This window comes from Xyrauchen texanus, chromosome 13, assembly GCF_025860055.1.
Source record: "Xyrauchen texanus isolate HMW12.3.18 chromosome 13, RBS_HiC_50CHRs, whole genome shotgun sequence".
Classification (NCBI taxonomy): domain Eukaryota; kingdom Metazoa; phylum Chordata; class Actinopteri; order Cypriniformes; family Catostomidae; genus Xyrauchen; species Xyrauchen texanus.
Window position 1 is genome coordinate 40,942,950 of NC_068288.1, and position 23,097 is coordinate 40,966,046.

The following is a 23,097-nucleotide window of genomic DNA, read 5'->3' on the forward strand; positions in this document are numbered from 1 at the left end:
TACTACTTGCTAAATACCGTACACTGTATAATGCCTAATTTTTTAAAGAAACTATAAGTGAAACTGTAGCCATAAGTCCATAATAAAAGTTTTAAACTGTAGTATATTACATTTTTGTCACATGACCATATGTTGAATATGCAGACTGCTCTCACATTGAAATCGGGTACAGTAGGTTGACTTTTCTTTAGTTAAAATCGGTCTGTGCTTACCAAAATTTGAAACACTGCCCCCAGTGGCCAAAGCTTTAACTGTTGTTGTTGCAACATGCTGACTTACCGTGTGGTCATGTCGGCATGTGAATGGTGTCCAGTTATGATTTTTGAAAAATAAATAAATAAATAGGTGTTTAAAAGGAGAGTGAGAGATGGTAGATAAAAAAAATATATATTTTTAAGATAATTTTACTTATGGTTCATTCGTCACACTGAAAATTAAAGGTCAAGTCAATGCATTTTCCATGCATATAGTATGTAGTAATCGATCGTCATCGATTATTCTATGCAGACAGAAAGTGTGCATACTGCATACATAGAACATACAATATATAGTAATAGTAAGAGTGATATGGCATACCCCATGACTGCCCCCCCACACACACACAAAACCAACAAACCCCCCCACTCACTTTCTATTTATTATTTCCAAATTCCCAACCATCAGAACTCTTGTTACCACCAGAAAACATTACCTCATGGCACTCCAAGCCACCATCACAGACTAGATTTAATATGAACAATGTGCTGCCTTTTGGATGTGACTCATCCACACTTTTTCCCCCTCCACACACTCTTCTGTTACTGCCCTCAGCCAGCAACCATCATTTCATTACTTTTAACAGAAAACCCACAAACGCCATCATTTCATTATTTCAACAGAACTGTTTAACAGTATAAGCCTACACATGTTTCTAATGACACAGTTGTAATCCGCTATGATAATTTACCAAAAAATTAGAGTAGCAAACAGAAGTCTTTTTAGATTTAGAATAACTCCTTGTTAGATGCAGGCCAAAAAGGAATTGCATTAAAATTTTTGGTTGAACTGTTTAAACATTAAAAAAAAAATTGTTAAGTGGAGCTGAGAAAACTATGCTGTTATTACCGCATTGTCCAATTATACAAAATATGAAATAAATTAACGAGGAGACAAGATGTGTAAAGCTTTGTGAGCACCATTTTGGCAAATACCAAGTTACCAAATGTATATTGTAGTAGCAATAACTATTCAGTATTTTGGAAGAAATTAGGGTTACCATCAGGGGTGTAACTAGAGGGAGGGCAGCCACTTTATGGCCCGGGGTGAGAGGGGGCCCAAAGAATGGTCAGGCAAAAGAAACCATAGAAATGAATGTGGGCATGAGGGGTGATAAAAAATTACCAAGGCCCCCAAAGAGGTAACTTTGCACTGGGGCCTGCAAGATCCAAGTTATGCCACTGGTTACAATGGTACATATTTGGAAGGGTTGTCTTGAGACCATGACAATCAATATCAAACATGTGTTTTTTTTTTGTTTTCCACATTGAGTTGGACGTCTTTGAAAAGGATTTTGCTTCCAAAGTTTTCTTCCAGAATTCCAAAGGCATCTTTTTACTTCACTCTGTACAAACACAAAATCGCAAGGTCTGTTGAGCTAAAACTGAATGAGCTGAACACATCCTGGTCTTCCAAATAAACATTGAGAGTTGTTTGCAGAGTTCTGAGAACTTACGCTTCAGATATTGGCAAGAGAGAGTGCACTAATGTGGAAGCCACATGACAGGTCCTTTCAAATGTTTTGCACATGGATTCAACATTGGTTGTGAATTGAACCAGTGTGCAAGAGCTTGGCCGAATAGAGAACTATTCATACATCCCGAATTATGTTTTTTGATACCTGCTGAAGAAAATGTCCATGGAGTTTCTTATCAAAATTACTTTAATGGTAGCAATAAATATGTTCAAGGCACCCTCACCATTGTTAAAAGATTACATATACATAAGATTGATTAGATTGCAAAAATAAGCTATGTTGCATTGCCTTGAAGACAACAGCATCGATTATGTCGTGATTCTTGAGAGCTGCTCCATCCCGAATGTAGACCATATGCAATTCCATTCAAACATCTATAAGCATTTGGGCTCTCCTCAAATTGTTTCCTCGAAATGCTTTCCATTTCTTTCATTTGTTCATCTTTGTTAACTTCTGGAATGTAGGTTAAGGTGTTTTTACAGAATGGTCAGGGCTTGAAATCGGTGCAAAGTCCCTTGAAGGCAAGTAAGACCACTCAGCGGCCATCTTGGTAATGTCCCAGAGCAGCTATTTTCTATGTAGGCTTTTGGCATATAAGTACAGCTCCTATCAACTTGAATGAGGAAACCCCAACATTTCTAAACCTGTACAAGATTGCATTCAATAGCGTATTTAAAATAAGCAATATAATCTGACAACAATGCTATCATACTTTACATCTTTCCCTCATATCATGCTAACAGGCTGGTTCAGTTATTGCATATGCTTGTAAAAGAGGACGCACTCTATCATTCCTCATTCCTACAGCCGCTATATTGACATCCATTTTTCAACCTATTGTCCATGTCCTCCTCATAATGTCTCTGACAGGTATCAATGTAGCATTCCTGTGTAATTCAAAATACCAAACAACACTCAAAATGACAGACAGTTAAATTTAATGTAGATACACTTTATGATTAGAAAGAGTATTCTATGTACATTTTGCTTTATGAAAATCTTTCTATATAGATAAAAAAAAGTGACATATTTCAGCAATGGAATTATTTAGCAAGCATTTTATTATAGCACCAAATTCAATGATCCCCCTCCAATGCACCAGATTCCTGTCGTAAGTAGGCCACCATTGGAACAGTGTATGTGAATCGCACTTTAGCACATCATGAATTGCCAAAATGAATTGATCAGCTTAGAACGAACATATTCCAGCACCAGATGTTCGAGATGAACAGCAGAATCAATGAAGAATACAGTGTATTGGCCGAGCTTGTCTTTGATCCTGTTGAATGATCACTGTAGAAACTGTTGCGTGGCACCACCCCAATCCCTGTGTTGCATTGCACCATTGGTGTCTGAAAAGATGTAGGCCTTTTTGCAGGTTGATCAGGGCTGGATCCATCCGTTGCCCTTTGCCCAATGAATAACAGGGGTCGCCCCCTATGATCCTTCTCTATCTTAAACAACTCATACTCTTTGTGCGGAAGTCGAATCCCGAGCACGTTGCAACCGTCCGTCCAGGTTATGTCTTGCTCAGCACCCACTTCCCACATACCCACCTGCCCACAACTTCCATTTTGCAATGAATTGAATTCCTGTATCAATGCTCGATCGAATACAACCACCTTTGCCCGCATCACCTTGAAGACAAGCTCAGTGGCGCCGTGCACTTTATTAGACTGTCCTGCTCTGGCATAATGCCCTGATGCCAACAGTGTAAAACTGGGTTGAAGGCACCTCGGATCAGAGTAATGCTGGTAGGTGCCCTCCCAAGTGTGTTGGTCCTCGTTGAAGACAAAAAGGCGAGTAAGGAACAGGATGGCTGGGCGAGTCTCACAGCGTTGGCTCACCCAGTGGCCGTTGAGATCCAGAGGAATGGACAGGTATGAGGGAAGAATGGGTGGATGCTGTTCAGAGGCGCGGTATACCAGGGCACAAACTGGGCATGGGTGGATGTGGTGCTGAGAAAGAAAAGGGAATTGAGGTAATAATATGGTAATATAAAAAATTACATATCAGTATGGCATAGTAAGAATATTCAAATCTGGCCATGCTGTGACTGCAAAATATGCCTATTTGAAACTCATGTTTGAACACAGCTTAGACCAGTGTGGACCAAATGGTTTTGGATGGTCTGTTATTGGTACAAGATGGTAAAGCTGGTCAGGCAAGAAACTTACTCTACGCATGTACATGAACACAAATGGTTCTAACTACACAAGATAAATTTTACATTGTTGTGTTCTGAAACTTTTCAGAAAGCAATTCATAACAAAATGCTGCCACAAGGGGTGCTATAGAAAACATGTTCTACATTTTATTTCTTGCAAGTCAACTACTGTAAATAGCACACACCCTGTTGACACCCTGTTTATTGCTAACTAATTAAATAATACCACATCTGGTTTAAAGCTGATGTTATTTTGTCAGTTTCAAAATTCTTTCTCATATCTCAGCTTAATATGCAGAGTTGGTTTCATTTAAAAGTGTAACACTGTGGCTCAGCAGCATCATCAACACATTCAAGTCCGACCAAGTAACATTAGTTCGACCAATGGTGTGATTTTGGGGCAAGACTATCTGTTTTAAACATCCAATGGAAGAAGGGGGGTGTTTTCTGGAATCTGTCTGAAAACAGTGATTATTTTCACAGTTCCATTTTGTTATGCTAGTGTCGCAGGAATTACATGCTTCAGCTTTAAAGGTAATCATTGCCACAATAACAAAAGGATGCATGTTATGTGCATACAACAGGACCGTGTGCTTGAAAAGGTTTGGCAAAGCATTTACATATTGTGCAGCGTATGGCCAGGAACAAACTTTACACAAGCACAGCAACGCAAACTCGAGAGCTTGGAAAATGCATTGTCAACGCATGTCCCAGTTGAACATACATAACGTGCGTTCTTGTGTTACAGTACCCAAGGGGGCGATAGATTTAAATGATTAAACTGGATGTTATTATTATTCAGGCAAGTTGCTATAAATATGATAACTTTATCATAGTTTCTCAGCATTATTCTCTTCAGACTGTTGCTCCACCATGGCAGGCGTGGAAGCAGACTGTTCACAGTAATTTGAGATATCGCCCCTTGTGACAATGTTGAGAATACAATACATACTTGCGTTGTGTCATCAATTGTGGCCTGACACATTTTGGATATGAAATTCTCAAGTGTCTGTGTTTTTTTACTTGTATGAACTATGTTATGGCTTTATGTGTCTGGCCTTGTTGTTGCAGTAAGCCAGTTTGACCAGTGTAGCCATGATAGGTTACTAGCCAAGCTTATACTGCTAACCAGCTAAGAACCAACCCATCTGATCAAGGCAGTTTTTAAAACAAGGAATACTCTAGATTAGACTTTCCTCTCACCATTGCATTCTGCAGGGGCTCCTGGTAACCTATCGATCTGTACTGCACCCTTTCATTCCAGTCTGTGTGCACATCCCCTAAGAAAAGCTCCTGTGCAGGCCTGCTATGAGGATGGTGGTGGGTCTCCACCCTCAGTAACTCCAGTTCCATCATGGAGAACCCAAGAGCACCCATGCAGTCTTTCTCTGCTTTGGCATTGAAGAGTTCATAAAAGCGATGAAGAACAAGGTGTCCACCACCCTTAAGCCCAAGGCAGGAAAACGGCAGGCGAGTAGCAAGATTATGGACGGCCTTCTGACTGTGAATGACCATCCCTACTTTATGGAGATGGTGCTCTGCTTCTGTTGCCCCATGGGTGATCCATGAGGCCTGGCGAAGCAGCAATTTACCCCTGATCACAAGGGAGTAGGCTGGGATTTGGCAATCACTGTCTGAATAGTAGTGTTGGAGGGCTCTAAAGAGACGTGTGGGGCTTTGGTAAAATGTGTAGAATCGAGTGAGGAATTCTGGACCGGGTCGTACCTCACACCTGAAAGAAAAGAAAGAATCCAAGTGGAAAACTCGATTTTTGCGTTTTATAAAACTTGGAAGTGTCCAAAACCCCTCTAAAACCATCAAAAAAGAAAAGCCTAAATATCTTGGCCAGGATTTGAGACAGCTAACAACCTTAGGCCTGTTTAAGCTGGTTTATTCAGCAGGGATTCATGTCCATATTACAAATGTGTGCAGTAACAAATCACTTACCTGCTTGACACCCAATGGCCCTCCATCTTGGGTGGCATGGTGACTGTGATTCCTTCCTCGTTCTTTAGATGGCGTAGCTGAGCCAGACACTGTGGCTTCCAAAGCAGCCTCATACTGAGGTTGGCTTGGGGTGTGAGGGGGGCGGTGGGCACCTCCCACAACTTACTACTACTCACACACAACACTGAGGAGAGACAGAGAGAAATGACCATATGGCCCTTAATGCACACATTACACTGGGTGGGAAGGTTTGATTTACATTTGCTTCACACAAATAGTGTTTTGGTGTCCTCCTTTACTAGCAGTACATCAACTTGACCATAAACATTTGGAAACTATTTGACATCAAACAGAGAGTGGTTTGGGCTCTGTCAGGGAACCCATCCTTCTAAGAGGCTAAACTAATTGTTGTCTTTGCATTGTTGTGAACCACATGGTAATTACATTGCAAAATGAAAGAAAGGTTTTGAATGGTGCTTGCCGATGCAAAACTTGCTGCCATGATGCTATAGTGTTCTATTGTTTGGTTGATTGTTTGTTCATTGCTATGTGGTTGCTAGGGTGTTCTTAGTAGTTAAGGTCAATGCCATGAGGTTGCCTCAGTGTCCTAAATGGTTGATAGTGCATTGCTATGTGGTTGCTAGGCTGTTCTTATTGGTTAAGGGCATTGCTGTGTGGTTGCCAAGGTGTTTGAGTGGTTGTAATGGTAATGCATTTCTGTGAATGCTAGGGTGTTCTGAGTGGTTGTTTGTGCATTACTATGTGGTTGCTATAGTATCCTGGGTGGTAACAAGGGAATTGTTAGCTGGTTGCTAGGGTGTTCTGAGTGGTTAAAGGCATTGCTATGTGGTTCCCAGTGCCTTTTTTTGTGGTTGTTAGCGCATTCCAATGTGGTTTCGAGGATGTTCTCAGTGGTTGTTATTATATTGCTATATGGTTGTTAGGGTGGTCATCGTGGTTAAGGGCATTGCCATGTTGTTGCTATGGTATTCTGGGTGGTTACAGAGTATTGCTATGTTGGGTGTTCTTGGTGGTAACAAGGACATTGCTAGATGTTTCAGAGGGTGTTTTTGGTAGTTACTTAATGGCCCAAATCAAAATAGCCCACGCCCATATACTGTATCTATTATATTCTGGTCTCTACATATGGCTCGAGTCCTCCTTTTATTGCAGGTCTACAGAATTTGTTTTGCCTGTTTTATGGTCCACCAGGTAAAAGTTTTCAGTCTCATTACTTAGAAAAAGTAATCGCACACCTCTCCTCAACAATACACATGATTTGTATCATTCATGTCTGTATGGGAGATTTTGAGGAAGTTTAGATTGTTAAAAAGGTTTGAAAGGTTGAAAAGTTTCTTTAAAGGTTTCCTGCAATTCAATGTGTTAATGCCTTTAGCTAAATCGTTGCCTCAAAGGGTTTGCTGGTCATAAGATTTAAAGGATTAGTTCACCCAAAAATGAAAATTCTCTCATAATTTACTCACGCTCATGCCATCGCAGATGTGTATGACTTTCTTCTGCAGAACACGAATGAAGATTTTTAGAAGAATATTTCAGCTCTGTAGGCCCATACAAGGCAAGTGAATGGGTGCCAAATGTTTTAAGCTCCAAAATGCACATAAACATAGCATAATAGTAATCCATGAGACTCTTCTGAAGCGATGTGATTGGTGTGGGTGAGAAACAGTTCAATATTTAAGTCCTTTTTTACTATCACACTCCACTTTTACATTCTACTTTTGTTTTTGGTGATTCACATTCTTAATGCACATCACCACTTACTGGGCAGGGAGGAGAATTTATCGTAAAACTGTTGATCTTTATGGAGATAAAGACTTAATATTGAACAACTTCTCACCCACACCTATCATATCGCTTTAAAAGATATGGCTCTAACCACTGGAGTCTTATGGATTACTTTTATGCTGACTTTATGGGCTTTTGTGGAACTTAACATTTTTGGCACCCATTCACTTGCATTGTATCTACAGAGCTGAGATATTATTCCAAAAATCTTTGTTTGTGTTTTGCTGAAGAAAGAAAGTCAGACATATCTGAGATGGCATGATGAGGGTGAGTAAATGATGAGAGACTTTTCATTTTTGGGTGAACTATTCCTTTAAACCTGTCCTAATGAACCGATTATGTGAGTGGTTGTTGTTTGTAAGAGTTCCCAATACATTAAATACGAAAGGCCTCATTGAAATCATTCCAGAAAGTTTGCAATAATGCCCCTGATCTCTTTTCATGACTCTGCAGCCACATTTCCGAATAAATTAAGCCTGTTAAAAACCTCACACACTCAAAAAGATCCAGTTCCTCTGCCAAAACTCCAACAGGAGCATTTTCACGTTGTGTTCTTTTACGGTCCATAAACAGGATTCTGCTGAACTGGAGGTGGTTGAAGGATTTAGCATTTCTGTAATTTTCCATGTAATGAAACGTGATGAGGTCGATTAGATCCAAATATAGATCCGAATCCGGCTCAGACCACTTTTTGTGGTAAAGGAGGGGAGGCTAGAGGTTTGCATGGCGTCACTTCAATCAAACACCATCTTCAAGGGGACTGAAGGAATATGTGGCGCTGGCCAATGAAAACAACAATTTTTGCATTTTTTTAACACAGACAGAAGAGCAAACATGGTTCCTGTGTATGAGGAGGGAGATTTGTCAACATGGCACTGGGCAGCTTTGTTTGACTAGTAAATCTATTTCCCGAACATTTCACCACAAAGCTGTCCTTGAGGTACAAGTATGTTTTAGATATATGGTGTAACTTTTTGAGAAGAGAGTGAGATGATCCAGACATTGTTCTGAGCTTGCTCTTTCATAGATCAATATAGATCAATAGTTATATTTCAGTTAGCATCAGCTTTGTCTCAGATATTTCTACTTAAATTCCTCAGGAAAATTGTATTCTTTATGTTCTTCTCTTCCTTTTGGTTGGAGATCTTGGTGTCTTGGTACATTTGAGCAGAGTTTAAGACATTGAGATCTCTTTTGAAATTCTAGACAAGACATATGTGAGATTTTAAGGATCTTTTTCTCTAAGGGCCACATTTATATTTCTATGCCAAATGTCAAATAGTGAATTATTACAATTTAGCAGGGCAAACAACATGTCCAGGTCATATTTCACCTCAAAATCAAAAGAAAAGCAAATTATATTTTCCATAAAGAAAACCAAGCATTTTTAATTACGGTTCAGATGTATTTGTATGACAATTATACACACAAATTATACATTTTGATATGTAATATGATTTGGACATGATCTTGACAGCGCTTACAACAGCAAAAGTGTTGCTTTTTGGATACTCATGCATGTTTTGGGAATCCTCCATGTATTTAAACCATGTATTTGTACTTGATTGGCACATTGAATGTTTCCACAGATGGCACTGGTTTTAGGCTGAACTAAGACACTTTGTCAGAGGAGTGGATATTGAACCTTGTCATCATCTTGTCAAAGGAGCAAAAGCTTATATTCATAATAGTTTCATTAGTTTCTTAATCACACCAATGGAACTTGGAAGGAAATAAAACTTGCTCTCGGATAAGCAAAAGAAAGCATTTTATTTCCATTTGTTATTAACTGTATCCCTAAAATTCCTCTGACTACATAATTACAGAGCATATATTGAGAATGTCAGGCTGAATCTCTTGTTGTTTGTTCCTAAACGAAGGAAACATTTCCTTATGCTGTTTGAGAGGGATGTTAAATCACGGCCTCTAATCAAGCTGAACTTCTGTATGTTTTTAATTTCATGCCGGCCTGTTTCAAGTTAGCATCTGCGTTTGGACAATGAATGCTTGCGGTGTAATGCGAAAACCCCTCATTTTATTTATAATGGGAGTGTTCTAGTTTTTTCGTGTTGCATCACGCATTCACAATATAGACAAAGTTCCGTAAAGATTTCTTTGAACACTCTTCTTTCTTACCAATTCCTCTTTTATCTCTACCTCCTCTTTCACTGGCCCAGAAGTGCCCATGTGCTCCAAACAAAGTGGCAGTACATCACATTAACCAGCAGAAGGCGCTATGGTAGAACATGTGTGTGGTCTCTCTGCTTACAAGTAATTCCCTTTAGTGTAGAGCCTAAGTAAGCTACCTGTCCTAATATTCCAGTCATTCAACATACACACACTGGAGACATTGATTTATGGAAGAAGAGAGGTTATTAAAAGGACCTCTGACTGGTTTCATTTATTTGTTTTTATTTGTAATTTTAATTCTGTCAGCTTCTCTCCCCCTTTCTCACACTTAATGCATCATTCCTGAGGAGTGACCAAAAGTAAAACATCCCCTTCCTCTCTGACATTATTATTTTCTCTTTTCCTTCTTTTCTTTATTAACTGCATCTGGCATGGAATTCTAAAATGTACCAATAAGTAAAATATTTGTGCACACTCTCACTATTTAATTTGTCTAATGCGGTTAAATAGAATTCTATGGTGGAAATGACAGTGATGAATGAATGGTCATTTTTTATTTCATTTATTTATTAATTGTTATTATTAAATAAGATATTCCTTTGTCTTGCTAAGGTTAATTTCATAGGTAACATTTTATGCATCCTAAATACACAATTAAACATTTACAATTAACATATTCACTCTTTGTGCATGATTTGGAAAAATTTTTGAATAAAATACAGCTTATTTGGAAATGATGCCCAGTTAAAATATTTACAGATATTTACCTTGATTTTTAAACATCACTTGTCTCATATAAAAAAAACTTTATTAGGGGAAAAATTGTTTGGAGTGGCCGAAATGTTGCGTAATCATTTCGTAATTGAAATCATTTTCATAATTTAATATTGAAAGTCTGGGACAAGCCTAAACCAGTCAAATCTGTACAGAAAAGACATTTGAAAAGTAGCAAAAATGATGAAGACCTTGTAAAAATGTTCTAAGTCAGTTTTAATGTGACCTTTATATAACAAAAAGAAGAAAGTTGCAGTAAAAAAAGTTCTGAAATCAGTTGAAGAAACTACCTTACACTCTTTCTCTATCGTTAGGTTTACTGAATCCTCCTTTGTTCATGTTACTCAAAAATGCATGCAACTAAGTGCTCTTAATTTAACTAAGTTGTTTCAATGAATAAAAGTTTACTTTAATCCATTTGTGTTGAGACAACAAGAATATTTTTTGTTTGGTTAACTGAAACTGGGCAGTTGATTCTAGTTTCCAGCATGCTTTGCATGGGACTCTATAGGGAGGGGTGTTAAGATTAAGTGTTATTTTATGTGTTTTTGTGCAAGTTGAATATAAAGGGGGATACTTGTTAGTGTTTAATGTTTTGCTATGTTGGAGTTTTTGGGGTTAACGCGAAGAGTGGAGGTTGAGCTTACAATGAGGTCAGGCATTGTGGTAAATTATATTAATTGCTTTCTTCGATTAAGCTTTCACTGTCCTAATCACATAACATTTACTAAACTACACTCTGTAGTGCTTCCCACTAGCATGTTTTTAGCATGCTAACATTCACTGTCACTAGTTAGCAAATGTAAAAATAAATATTTATTTGAGTTGACATGGCTAATTTTGTTGGGTTTACCCAATTCAATTAGGTTCATTATACACAAAGGGTCTGTGCTGAGATTACAGAGAAATTTTAAGTTAAGAAAACTCATTTTAAACACGTGGAACCACTGTCCATGTTTGAATCAAGTTTAGCAAGAGCTATTTTTTGAGTGTATATCAAAGTACTGTGGTTTAACAATTTGATGCCATCACTGTACCATGGTACCTCGACAGTATTTAAAAAAAAAATTGTAAGTGTGTATGGTTTATGCATCAAAACTGAAGTACAATGTGACTTCTAAATGAAATTACCATTCTCAGTGTTGAACTGCCTTTGTGCCACCAACTTCTCTCCAAACCACCCCTGCTTTGATAACTGCTCCCCGATTGGGGGAGAAAAATCCCATTTACACCTCATTTACTTTGGATAGAGCTCAGATTCCTTGCTTCCTCCCTCTCTTTCTCCCTCTGTCACCCTCTTTTTGTTTGATGAAGTACAGTCACAGCAAAGGTAATATTCTTATTGTATAAAGAGACTATATTCTGCGTGTGTGTGCATGCATTCAATGCTAAAGGCTACGGGTGTGTGTGCACTTCTGTGCATTTGTCTGTTTGTTTTTGAAAAAGGTAAGAAAATTTGTGCCTGTTTGTTTAGGATTAAAGTATGTGTGCATATGTGTTGGGGCAGTGCAATATGAATCAGGTACAGGGAAGTTCAGGGGTCATGTGAGTATGAGGTTGTGTGTGTGTGTGTGTGTGTGTGTTTGGGGGGTGTTCACGAATCCTTCTCATCGCTCAGCTTCTTTATAAATATGCAGTATTGTTGTCTTTTCATGAAAGTTAAAGCTGCTTAATCCAGCAGCCATGTTTATATAGATAAAGGATTAGCCATTACCCCTAAGGTAACTCTGTCTTTGGTTAACACAACATCACTATGATATCCAACACAACTCTTGGAGTTAACATGATCAATTCTTAGAGTTCTGTTTGGATCACGTTAACCCAGTGGTTCTCAACCTTTTTTGAACAAACGCCCTCCCTGACCTCTTCATGATCCTCTTAACGCCCCCCCCCCCCCAAAAAAAAAACAAAAAAAAAACAAAAACACTTCAGAAATACTATTACAGCCAAACAATTGCAACACTGATACCTGAAGCCTGAGTTTTTGGTAAAAAAAAAAACTGAAACAGAAGTTTCTTATTGTATTTAAACTACATGTAAAAGCCTCAAGTTGAGTAATATTGTGTTTGGAAAAAAATGCAAAAACACATGGATTGTTTGAAAGGTATTGCAAATGTATTTAGAAATTCAAACAAATTCAGGCTCACACACAATTTTTTTTAAGATGAACCAATCACGTGAACAATAATGTAACTAACCTAAATGCCCAATGAAAAAGCAGCGGTCGTTCGCGCACTCAATTAGGCAATATATACTAGGCTTCAAATTTGAATAGCCTACAAACGGTCATTTGATTTCAAATGCCGAACAAAGACGTCAACAGCTCGGCCACCTGAACTGAACCGAAGAAAAAACTACGTCAAAAACAGCCACTTTTTTTTTTATTAATTACGGTCATTAGTGTGAGCCCTGAGCACTAATTATGCGCCTAATTATATATTCCGCGTTATGTACAGAAAAAGCCGGTGAAAGCGCGCCTCTATTTTACGCTGAAAATTCTCCGCCTCTTAAAAGCATGTGTAACTTAGGAAGCGGCTCTCCTGGCATATCCTCCCGGTAAAGTGACAGCAGTAATCCGAGCAAGACGAAGTCATAGGCTAAGGAGAAGAGCTGAAAAGATTTTTGCGCAGGCCGCCTGTTGAGTACCTCTGAGTAACGCCCCCATTTGTGCCTGAGCGCCCCCCTCTCTGCTGCCTCGTTCACACCGCCCCCCAACACTGTCCAAACGCCCCCTAGGGGGCGGTACCGCCCCCGTTGAGAAACGCTGCGTTAACCCAACATCTTACTAACCTGTTCTTTAAAAAGCTATGTTAAAAGCAATTTGATCACACAGTAAAACATGTTGCTTCCGAAAGTTTATGTACCCTGAAATCGACCCCATTTATTCAAAACTGATCACATTTTCCTGTAGCGCTACTGATAGCATATTGATAGAGACAAGAGTTTTGGAAACAGGAAGTAATCTTGTTTACATAAACAATGGTGATTCAAAGGTTGCAGTTTCACTCCAAAATTACAATTGTACTCCACTGCTGGTAAGGTTTAGGGTTGAAATATGGGTTAGGGGGTAGAGTAAATAACATACCTTGCTGGAAAGTCCATCTTAAGCTGGTAACTTTGTTTTGGAACATGGTAGCTGGACCAAGCTGGTCATGAGCTGGTCCAGGCTAGTCCTATGTGTGTCAAAGCTGGTCATTAGATAGTCCAAGCTGGGAGGCCAGCCTCCAGCTTGTCATACCAGCTCAAGATGGTCAAGCTGTTTTTTGGAATATGGTAGCTGGACAACCAGCTCTTGACCAGCTTGGACAAGCTACCAATTCCAAAACTCAGCAACCAGCTTAAGCTGGATTTTCCAGCAGGGTACGTACTCGCGTTGACTGCATTACATCATTTGGCACCACTCTGTGGACATTGCACCCGGAAACAGGAACTCATACGTGCCCATTCGTTCAACAATACTTCCGGCTTTGGCCACTAGGGGCAAGGGTTTGAATTTTGGTAGGCACAGACTGATTTCAGCAGCAAAAATTTCAACCCACTGTTGTCGAATTCAATCGAATTTGATTAATTAGAAAATTGAGCAGTTCATATTTCCAGACTTTGACAACATTAGTCTATAGCATAGACACCAAATTCATACCTGCTGCCAACCACATACCACATCAGTTAACATGACAGCCTGTCACTTCTAAAGTTGATTGATGGTTTTGAAGCATTGTGCATCTGTTTTTTCAGTCTAGGCCTACTTTTATCTCTAATTGCCTGACAGGCTTTCTCTCACCCCTTCTGCTTATGAATATTATAGATGCTTCTATTCAGCAGCAGACTGATCTCAAACCCAAAACACACACACACATAAATGGTGGAATGGAATGGAGACGGGGTACAGACATAGTCGAGCAGTTGCTTGGCTCCTTAACCGATGGTGGAGGAAGAGTTATGGTGGAGAATCCATGTTAATACTGGTATGCTTTAGTGCATTTTATCAATGTTGAGAAGTACTTTCTTGTAAAATTGCCTTCTGTTGAATAGTTTTCCCTTTTAAATCAAAGGAGACAAGGTGTTGCAGCCAACTACAATACAGCAGCACATTTAGTATTTGTTTTGTCAGATTATTGAAGCATATGGATGTTATATTATTCATATATAGTGCATTTTCATCTATGACAAAATGATTGCATGTTTTTGGGAGTTGAAAGTTAATGCTTCGACTTTTTTTAATAAAATTTTTTACATTGCAAATAATAATAGCAGCATAACACTTTGAGTGAGAAGTTGAAATGAAACATTTTCATGGATTTCAGATTTTTTTTTTTACATTTCTTCTATAGTTTACATCATAACGTCTCTTTGTTTTACATTTTCCAAAATCTGAAAAATTCTCTGGATATTTTGAGGTTTAAATTTGATTTTGAATCTCAGATTTGCAATGTAGTCTCAGACTTTTGGACCCCACTGTGCCATGGACCATGTGCATATACAAGGGTATTTATATTGTTCTCCAAGGTATTCAAAGAATAGTAGGTACTTAAAAGGTACCACCATGATTAAATGTCCCAATAAAAACATGATGCCATGTCTAGAAAATCATAGTAATACCAGAATACTAGATGTTACTTTTTAATTAGTGAAGGACACACATGAGTATCTGTTCTGGATCCTAAAACCTTTAAAACTTTGTTTATTTCCAGATTTAAATTTGATTTGGAATTCCAGTTTTTCCTTTAGGACCCCGCTGTAAATGCACATACTCACTAACAACCAGGGTCATGGGTAACTGCCATCAGTCGCCAGGGGTGGGTGGATGGATTGGGGGCGGTAATTACACCAGTCTTTTTCTCTGTTGGGTCTGTGGGCGGCCTGATAGAGAGAACAGAAGCCTATTGCTTTCTTCATCAGCCTAACCATCCCTGACTGAAAGGAAGGATGAAAAAAGCGAGGCCGTTGATGAAAAACAGGCACTAAATGGCATAGGAACAGAAGGGGTCATTAATGGTGCTGGCCTGTTACTCTAATCATTATTTTAATGGTGGCATTAGTTCCAGGGCTGTGATCTGCTTTCACAGGAAACAATGGGCTCCTCTACACCCCTGCTAACTTTAAAAGAGCTAGGAACAAAAACTGGAATCCGCGGCCCATGGTGGAGACTGACAGGTGAAAAGAGCAGAACACAGACAAAGGTGAGAATAAGATCACAGAGTCAAGCCAAACGGTCTGTATCCATGGTAAGGCATTTATATTAAGAACTCTTCCAACTTCAAGGAGCTCTGTGGACCCACTTGACAGGACTAAGAAAGCCTTGACTTTATTTATATTTATGCAATTGGCAGACACTTTTATTCAAAGCAACTGCTTACTGTACAGTGCATTCAAGCAATTTATCAGTATGTTTGTTCCCTGGGAATCCAACCTCAGACCTTGTTGTCGCTGTTGCTATGCTCTACCAATTGAGCTACAACTTTTAGAACCAAACATTTTATAACCTGATGCCAAAAGAGAACCTTTTCGAAATTCCACAAAACTTTTTATCCCAGCCTAATCTGAGGAAAATTATGTGACTATAACAAAATCAATTTTCAAATGACATTAGGAGATGATTCATTACACGTATCGCATCAGATTGAAGGTGAAATGTCCACCGAGGTACATATTTAACTTTTAATGTTTTTAAGGTGAATGCTCAATCTAGTTTTAAATTGCCAGAATCACCGCTCCCTATAAGCAGACTACGCAGTCTGCGTAGGGCATCAACTCCCTAGGGTGGGCACCATCTTACCCTAGGAGGGCACCAGAAAGTCCAGTCCTTTACATTGCGCTATTGAGCTATACTGAGCAATTTGATCACATTTGAATATGCTTGTAAATGTAGTTGGTTATGTATTGCAAACACTAAAATGCATTGCCTTAAAGTCATGGCCCATAGTAAAGGTGTTTATATGTCACAAGCTAGCATTGTGTACATGTTAATGAACAGATATCTGCCATTGTACTCATGATTTGTGTGACAGGGAATAAAAGTCATTGTCACTGCAGCACCTCTAGTGTTTATTTCACCAGGATATTGTTGCAAATGAGCCACGTAAAAATCCTTTTGCTAAAATGTAGCTACAGTAACGTGATTCAATGAGACCAGTTTGCTTTATTCTCTAGTTATTTTGAAAACCATATACATACTGGTGCTTTAAATAATCAGTACACTGATCTGTCAATTTAGAATGTAACATCAAGTACCTTTTCAATCTCCAAAGAACCACATACAACACAAAACAGTGAAATGGCTCTTCCTTCATATTCAGAGCGTACTTTACTTATTGTAAAATACTGTAAAGAAATAGTGAAATATGTATTGGTGTCTGAACACACATCAAATGCCCCAATAACATCAGCACTTACAGCAACACAATCAACAATGGAAAATATATGGATTGCATATAAAGACATAAAGCTTTAAAGTTCCTGAAATCAGCTTGATCTTGCTTAGTTACTGTATGTACAACCGTGAACGAACCTGCCAATCTAAGCCACAACATCAAAACTTGAAACATGCAGAACACAAGTTTCCTCCATTAACATTAAGTGTTTGCTTGTTCATGTTTTGCTTTCAAGAACATCTTTCTTAGTGGATTTTGATAAAGGTTAAAAAAAGTTGATATCAAATAAACCCCATAACTTAAATTTAGGCACTGCCTTCATCTTAAGAGTTGTTTGCCAACCTTCTAACCATAATTAAATTATTGCAATGCTGAAAAAATGAGCAAAACAGCATACAAATACAGTAAAAATAAGTATTATTTACATTACATATTAGAGTCTCATAATTCATATTTTTGGTTTGAATAGATTTTTTTTGCACATAAGCAAACAGTGGATTTCTGTTTTTTGGCCAAAGAAAAATTATCATCTCTCTGGTCACCATTGCTTGTAAATGGTGATACATGTATAAGCAATACATTAAGACTCTTAAGATTTAAATGTCATCAAATTCTTTCCTAATCAAACACTTTATTTTAGGTAGATGTCACTGCTATATCAATATGTTGTTTATGTGTAGAATTATCATTTTAGGATGCTTGGATATGTGATTAATACAGACCTAGAATGTACTAGTACAATAAAAATAAGATATCTCTTAAAAATAAAGAAGATTCAATGGTTCTTGTCAACACCTTCAGTTTAGCAAAGAATGCTTTTCTTATCAAGAACCTATTTTGGCTGTATAGGACTCCTAAATTGGCTGTAAGGTTCTTTGGAGATTAAAAAATTCTTTAGGGTCTTCAGATGAGCATATTGGTTTCTGCGTTTTTTAAAGCACCAGTACGAAGATGTTTTGTTTTTGTTTTTAAGAACCAGAGAATTCTTTGTGGTTGTCCAATGTCTTTAGTTTGCAAATTGTTTAGTTTGCAAATTTAACTTCAAAAATGATATGCCAGATAATCTCAAGTACATTCATGATGTTTGATCTCACAAACAAAAATATTGGTCTTTTGAATGTTGCCCTGAAATAGGTAAAACCAGGCTCTGATGGACAATTTTAAGGCAGAAAGAGGGTAAAAGAGAATGGCTTTACTTACCTTGCATGAGAAATACCATCCAAATTCTCTCAAACAGGTGAATACGTCTCCCCACATCCATGTCCAGTCCTTACAATTTACAGAATGGCTTAAATATACTGTATCTAGGATTATAAAAGCAAAACTAGTTCCAATCGTGGATGATCACTTCAGTGGGATCTTGTCAGACAAGATATTATCAGTTGAGCAGATAAATTTAATCCACTTTCAGTGTGTTTCATGTCAAGTGTAATCTTTAAACGTGAAGTTTTCCATTCATAATAGATCTGTAGAATCTGGTGTCCTTCCTGCCTTTCGTTGGTTAACTGGAAAGTCTCTCCCTCACTGATTCTGTGCCCTCACCTCTCTCTGGTGATATTAAGCCTGTGCGGAGCTTGTTCACTGTCTGTCTTTGGGTTACTCAGTGAAGAGGAGGTAGACAGCGGAATGAGAGTATGTGAGAAGGAGGGAGTGGTAAAACAGAGGGAGAGAGAGGAGGAGGGAGCTTGTAACCTCCCAGTGTAAACCCTCTGGGGAGCATTCAGGGCAAGGTGCAAAAGGGCACAATCAAAGCCAGAGGCTTGAGAAACCTGAACACGACTTTAGATACAACATAAATGTGTTAAAATGTTGCACACAGGCATACATGCAGATACAAAGTAAGTGGAAAGTTCCCTGCATAAACTTTGTAATGCTTTCCCTTTATTGTATTCCATTTACCTCACATTTATATGTACTCTGGGCATAGTATGTGTCAAAAACCATGGCAGTGTGATATCTAAGAATATATATACTATATACAGTATTATTATTTGCTGAATGTTCTAACTTGAATATGCTGTTAACAGAGATACAACATAACAGAGTGGAAGAACAGTCCAACAACATACAGTATGACATATGACTTTAAATAGCATTAAAAACATCAGCTGGTGGGGCCTGGGTAGCTCAGCGAGTATTGTCACTGACTAAACCCTGGAGTCGCGAGTTCAAATCCAGGGTGTGCTGAATGACTCCAGCCAGGTCTTCTAAGCAACCAAATTGTCCCAGTTGCTAGGGTTATATGGGGTAACCTCCTTGTGGTCGCAATTAGTGGTTATCGCTCTCAGTGGGTTGCATGGTAAGTTGTGTGTGGATCACAGAGAGTAGCATGAGCCTCCACATGCTGGGAGTCTCAGCGGTGTCATGCACAACGAGCCACATGATAAGATGCACGGATTGACGTCTCAGAAGTGGAGGCAACTGAGACTTGTCCTCCACCACCTGGATTGAGGTGAGTAACCACGCCACCTCCAAATTGGGAGAAAAGTGGATACACATTTTTTATTTTTTTAAATAATAAAAAAACATCAGCTGGTAACCATTCACTTTACTGTAGGAGGGGGCCTGGGTAGCTCTGTGGTAAAGATGCTGGCTACCACCCCTGGAGTTCACTAGTTCAAATCCCATGGCATGCTGTCTGACTCCAGCCACTGAGTCTCCTAAGCAATTAAATCGACCCGGTTGCTAGGAAGGGTAGAGTCCACATGGGGTAACCTCCTTATGATCGCTATAATGTGGTTTGTGCTCGGTGGGGCACATGGTGATTTGTGCATGCCGTGGATGGCATGAAGTCTCCACATGCACTATATCTCAGTGGTAATGTGCTTAACAAGCCACGTGATAAGATTCGAGGGTTGACGTCTCAGACACGGAGGCAGCTGAGATTTATCCTCCATCCCCCAGATTGAGGCGAGTTACTACGCCACCACGAGAACTTATAGCACATTGGAAATTGAGCATTCCAAACTAATATGACTGGAATGGCAATGGATCATGACCAAAGGATTCTTATAAGAGAGGTCCATGGATGCCATGCGAGGAGCGGAAGTATAGGCAACAAGCTCTGTGCACTTTGCTAGATTTGAGTTATTTTTGTCTTATAATCCGATGATTTCATACACCCTGCTGCAAATTTGCTCTTTGAAGTCAATATGTAAAAATAATTAAAAATCCTCGGGCTCTGGAGATATTAAAAGAAACTTACGTGTTCAAGCTGAAACCTCTGATGGGCCTGCTGACTGGGGACTTATTTGAAGAAAGTTCTCGAAGTTTGCCAGAAACCTAGTGGAAGAAGAGAGGAGTGGGAAGTTGTTGATGGCTAAAGAAGAACTAGAAGACCACATAGAACACCAACTTGGTGACCCCTACAAAGACAACCCTTTTGGCTCCCATGAATATGCCTATTCAAAGTTATGGAGAGATTACACAGCATCTTTCAGACACAAACATGGCAGAGTTAGTCCTGAAGCAACTGAAAGAGGGCCTTGATAAGATAAATGGATAAATCTGGATAAATCTCCCAGGCATATTCAAGGTTTGGTGTTACCAATTTATACATTCCCATCGCCTGATGTGGCCACTAAATGTGTGAGATTTCTGCAGAGGCAGTGGCAAGGATGGACACCAATGTCAACAGTTAAATCATTGAAGTGGCTAGGCCTGCCATGTTGTCTCTCAGATGTAGCATTGTTTGGAAAAAATGCTTTACATCTGCCTCTAAATTCACTCAATCTGGCTACAAGCAGGAAAAACCAGTCTTGTTTTGGAGCAATGGGAATCAACAGACAAGGCAGTAAGGGCAGGTCCAGTCCAAGTTTGAACAGGCAGAACTTGGAAGGCAGGGGAGGTCGTAAACCAGTTGGTTTCAAGAGATTGTTGAAAGAACCTAGTCAGGAAGTGCAGGCATTGGTTGGGTGTTGGCTCCCAAACTGTGTTTAGCAGCCTCCCAAAAACAGAGGAAAGCAGGGGGAGTTACGGAAGTAACTAGGATGGAAGAGGAAGGGTATAAGGTTAGGGCAGTCTGCCAGCAGCAGCAAGGGTGTTGGATCATATGGGAGGAGAAATCTAAGAGAGTGTTAGGATGGGGTGACCTGTGGAAGGTACCCCAGGCCAAGCTAAGTTTTCTAATAAGATCCACCTGTGATACCCTACCGAGCCCTGGGATTTTTGTCTCTGTGGTATGGCAAAGAGGAGAGTTGCCCCCTCTGTGAGGCCCATATAGCAAACTTGCAGCACATATTGGTTGGGTGCAAGACTGCCCTGGCACAAGGATGGTACAGGTGGCGGCATGATCAGGTTCTGTGGAAGCTGGTAGAGATCCTAGAGGTGCATAGAGTAAAGGCAAACAAAGGCAACCATGCTCTCCAGAGGCAGGGTGTTAATTTTGTTTAAAAGGGAGTTGCCAAATAAGGCACAGCACAGAGAGAAGCCAGATCAAGCTTGTTGCCTGGAAGTGATTGGTCAATGATGGTCGACCTTGGCCAGCAGCTAAAATTTCCTGCTGAGGTTACTATTACATCCTTGAGACTGGATGTAGTATCGTGGTCGACTTCAGCTAGGAAAATAGTAATGATTGAGCTTACTGCTCCATGGGAAGTGGGTCTGGAGACAGCCTAATAGAGGAAGAAGCTAAAATATCTGGCCGCAGAGTGCAGGGAAATTGGATGGAGGACTGCCACCTACCCGGTGAAGGTTGGGTGCTGAGGATTTATGGGAATATCAATGCAGCACCTATTTAGAAACATTGGCATCATAGAGGCAGCTTTAAATATGTCTTTGAAGGAATTGGCAGAGGAAGCTGAGAAAGGGAGTTTCTGGCTATGGTGAAGGACAAAGGACAAAAGGTGGGGGGTTCAGAAGTAGGTAATTGAGGAATAGGGAACCTGGGTGATATGTGGCGAGGGCTTGTGCTGAGGTAGTAAGCCTTATGGAGCCAGTGCCAGTAGGGTACTGAGTATACATCTCAGTGCCTGTTGGCCAACGGGCTGGCATGTATGGTCATGTCGAGGTATTATGACATATAGAACCCTGGCTACAAGTAAATTGTGAAAGGAAGGATGAGAGGCATTGGAGGGGATCTCGTGTCCAGCTGCGTGGGGTGGCAGGGAGACGTCCCTGACCACTGCCCCACCACCAGGAGATGTTATGGGATTAATGGAGCAAAACATTGAAGATGGGTGGCTATCGGCTGATAACCAAACAGCTGGGCTGAAGGCACTGATGGAGGTGCGGCAGGCAATAATGCCTGGCAGGTTATTTCAGCTACTCGTGCATCTGTTTACTTGTAATAATAATTAAAGCAGGATTACAACATTACAACAATTTCACTATTTCTGAAGAAAATGTGTAACCGGGTCTCAGATTTTACTAGACTGTACCTACATTTTTGCAAAGTGATTTTTATGTGTCTTGTTGTATGTATCGTTGTATGCAGTTCCTTGTGAAATGAACACTAGAGGTGCTAAAACAACAATCACTTTCACATAAATCACTATTCAAATTAATAGATTAGTTCATTAACAATAACTTTTCCCCTTGTTCCTCAAAAAATCCTGTCTTATGACATTTACACACTTTTACTGTAGCACGTGACTTGTAAGGCGATAGATACATTGTAATGTTTGCATTACATACAGTGCATCCGGAAAGTATTCACAGCGCTTCACTTTTTCCACATTATGTTGTTACAGCCTTATTCAAAAATGTATCAAATTCATTATTTTCCTCAAAATAATAACGTGAAAAAAGTTTGTTTGAAATATTTGCAAATTTATTACAAATAAAAAACGAAACAAATCACATGTACATAAGTATTCACAGCCTTTGTTCAATACTTTGTTGAAGCACATTTGGCACCAATTACAGCATCAAGTCTTTTTGAGTATGATGCTACAAGCTTGGCACACCTATTTTTGGGCAGTTTCTCCCATTCGTCTTTGCAGGACCTCTCAAGCTCCATCAGGTTGTATGGGGAGTGTCGGTGCACAGCCATTTTCAGATCTATCCAGAGATGTTCAATCAGGTTCAAGTATGGGCTCTGGCTGGGCCACTCAAAAACATTCACAGAGTTGTCCCGTAGCCACTCCTTTGTTATCTTGACTTTGCTTAGGGTTGTTGTCCATGAACCTCCACCCCAGTCTGAGGTCCAGAGAGCTCTGGAGCAGGTTTTC

At 39.5% G+C, this 23,097-nt stretch overlaps 1 protein-coding gene across 1 annotated transcript; it reads right to left on the minus strand.

Moving 5' to 3' along the window:
- Nucleotides 1–1,824: 1,824 nt before the first annotated feature.
- On the minus strand, nt 1,825–18,531 carry LOC127654146 (protein APCDD1-like). The gene is made up of 4 exons (XM_052141172.1): nt 18,128–18,531; nt 5,847–6,030; nt 5,103–5,631; nt 1,825–3,690 (listed from the first exon to the last, which is right to left on the minus strand). Exons 1-4 carry the CDS (start codon nt 18,186–18,188, stop codon nt 2,917–2,919), a joined length of 1,548 nt encoding a protein of 515 aa, XP_051997132.1. The 5' UTR covers nt 18,189–18,531; the 3' UTR covers nt 1,825–2,916.
- Between the last annotated feature and the right edge of the window lie 4,566 nt (nt 18,532–23,097).

Bases quoted from the DNA above. Each gene is read 5' to 3' on its own strand.
- LOC127654146 (XM_052141172.1), bottom strand. From the start codon at position 18,188: ATGGATGTGGGGAGACGTATTCACCTGTTTGAGAGAATTTGGATGGTA. The intron at 6,031-18,127 runs GTAAGTAAAGCC...GTCTCTCCTCAG, and splicing joins GATGGTATTTCTCATGCAAG to TGTTGTGTGTGAGTAGTAGT. The intron at 3,691-5,102 runs GTGAGAGGAAAG...TTTCTTTCTCAG, and splicing joins AGCCCCTGCAGAATGCAATG to CACCACATCCACCCATGCCC.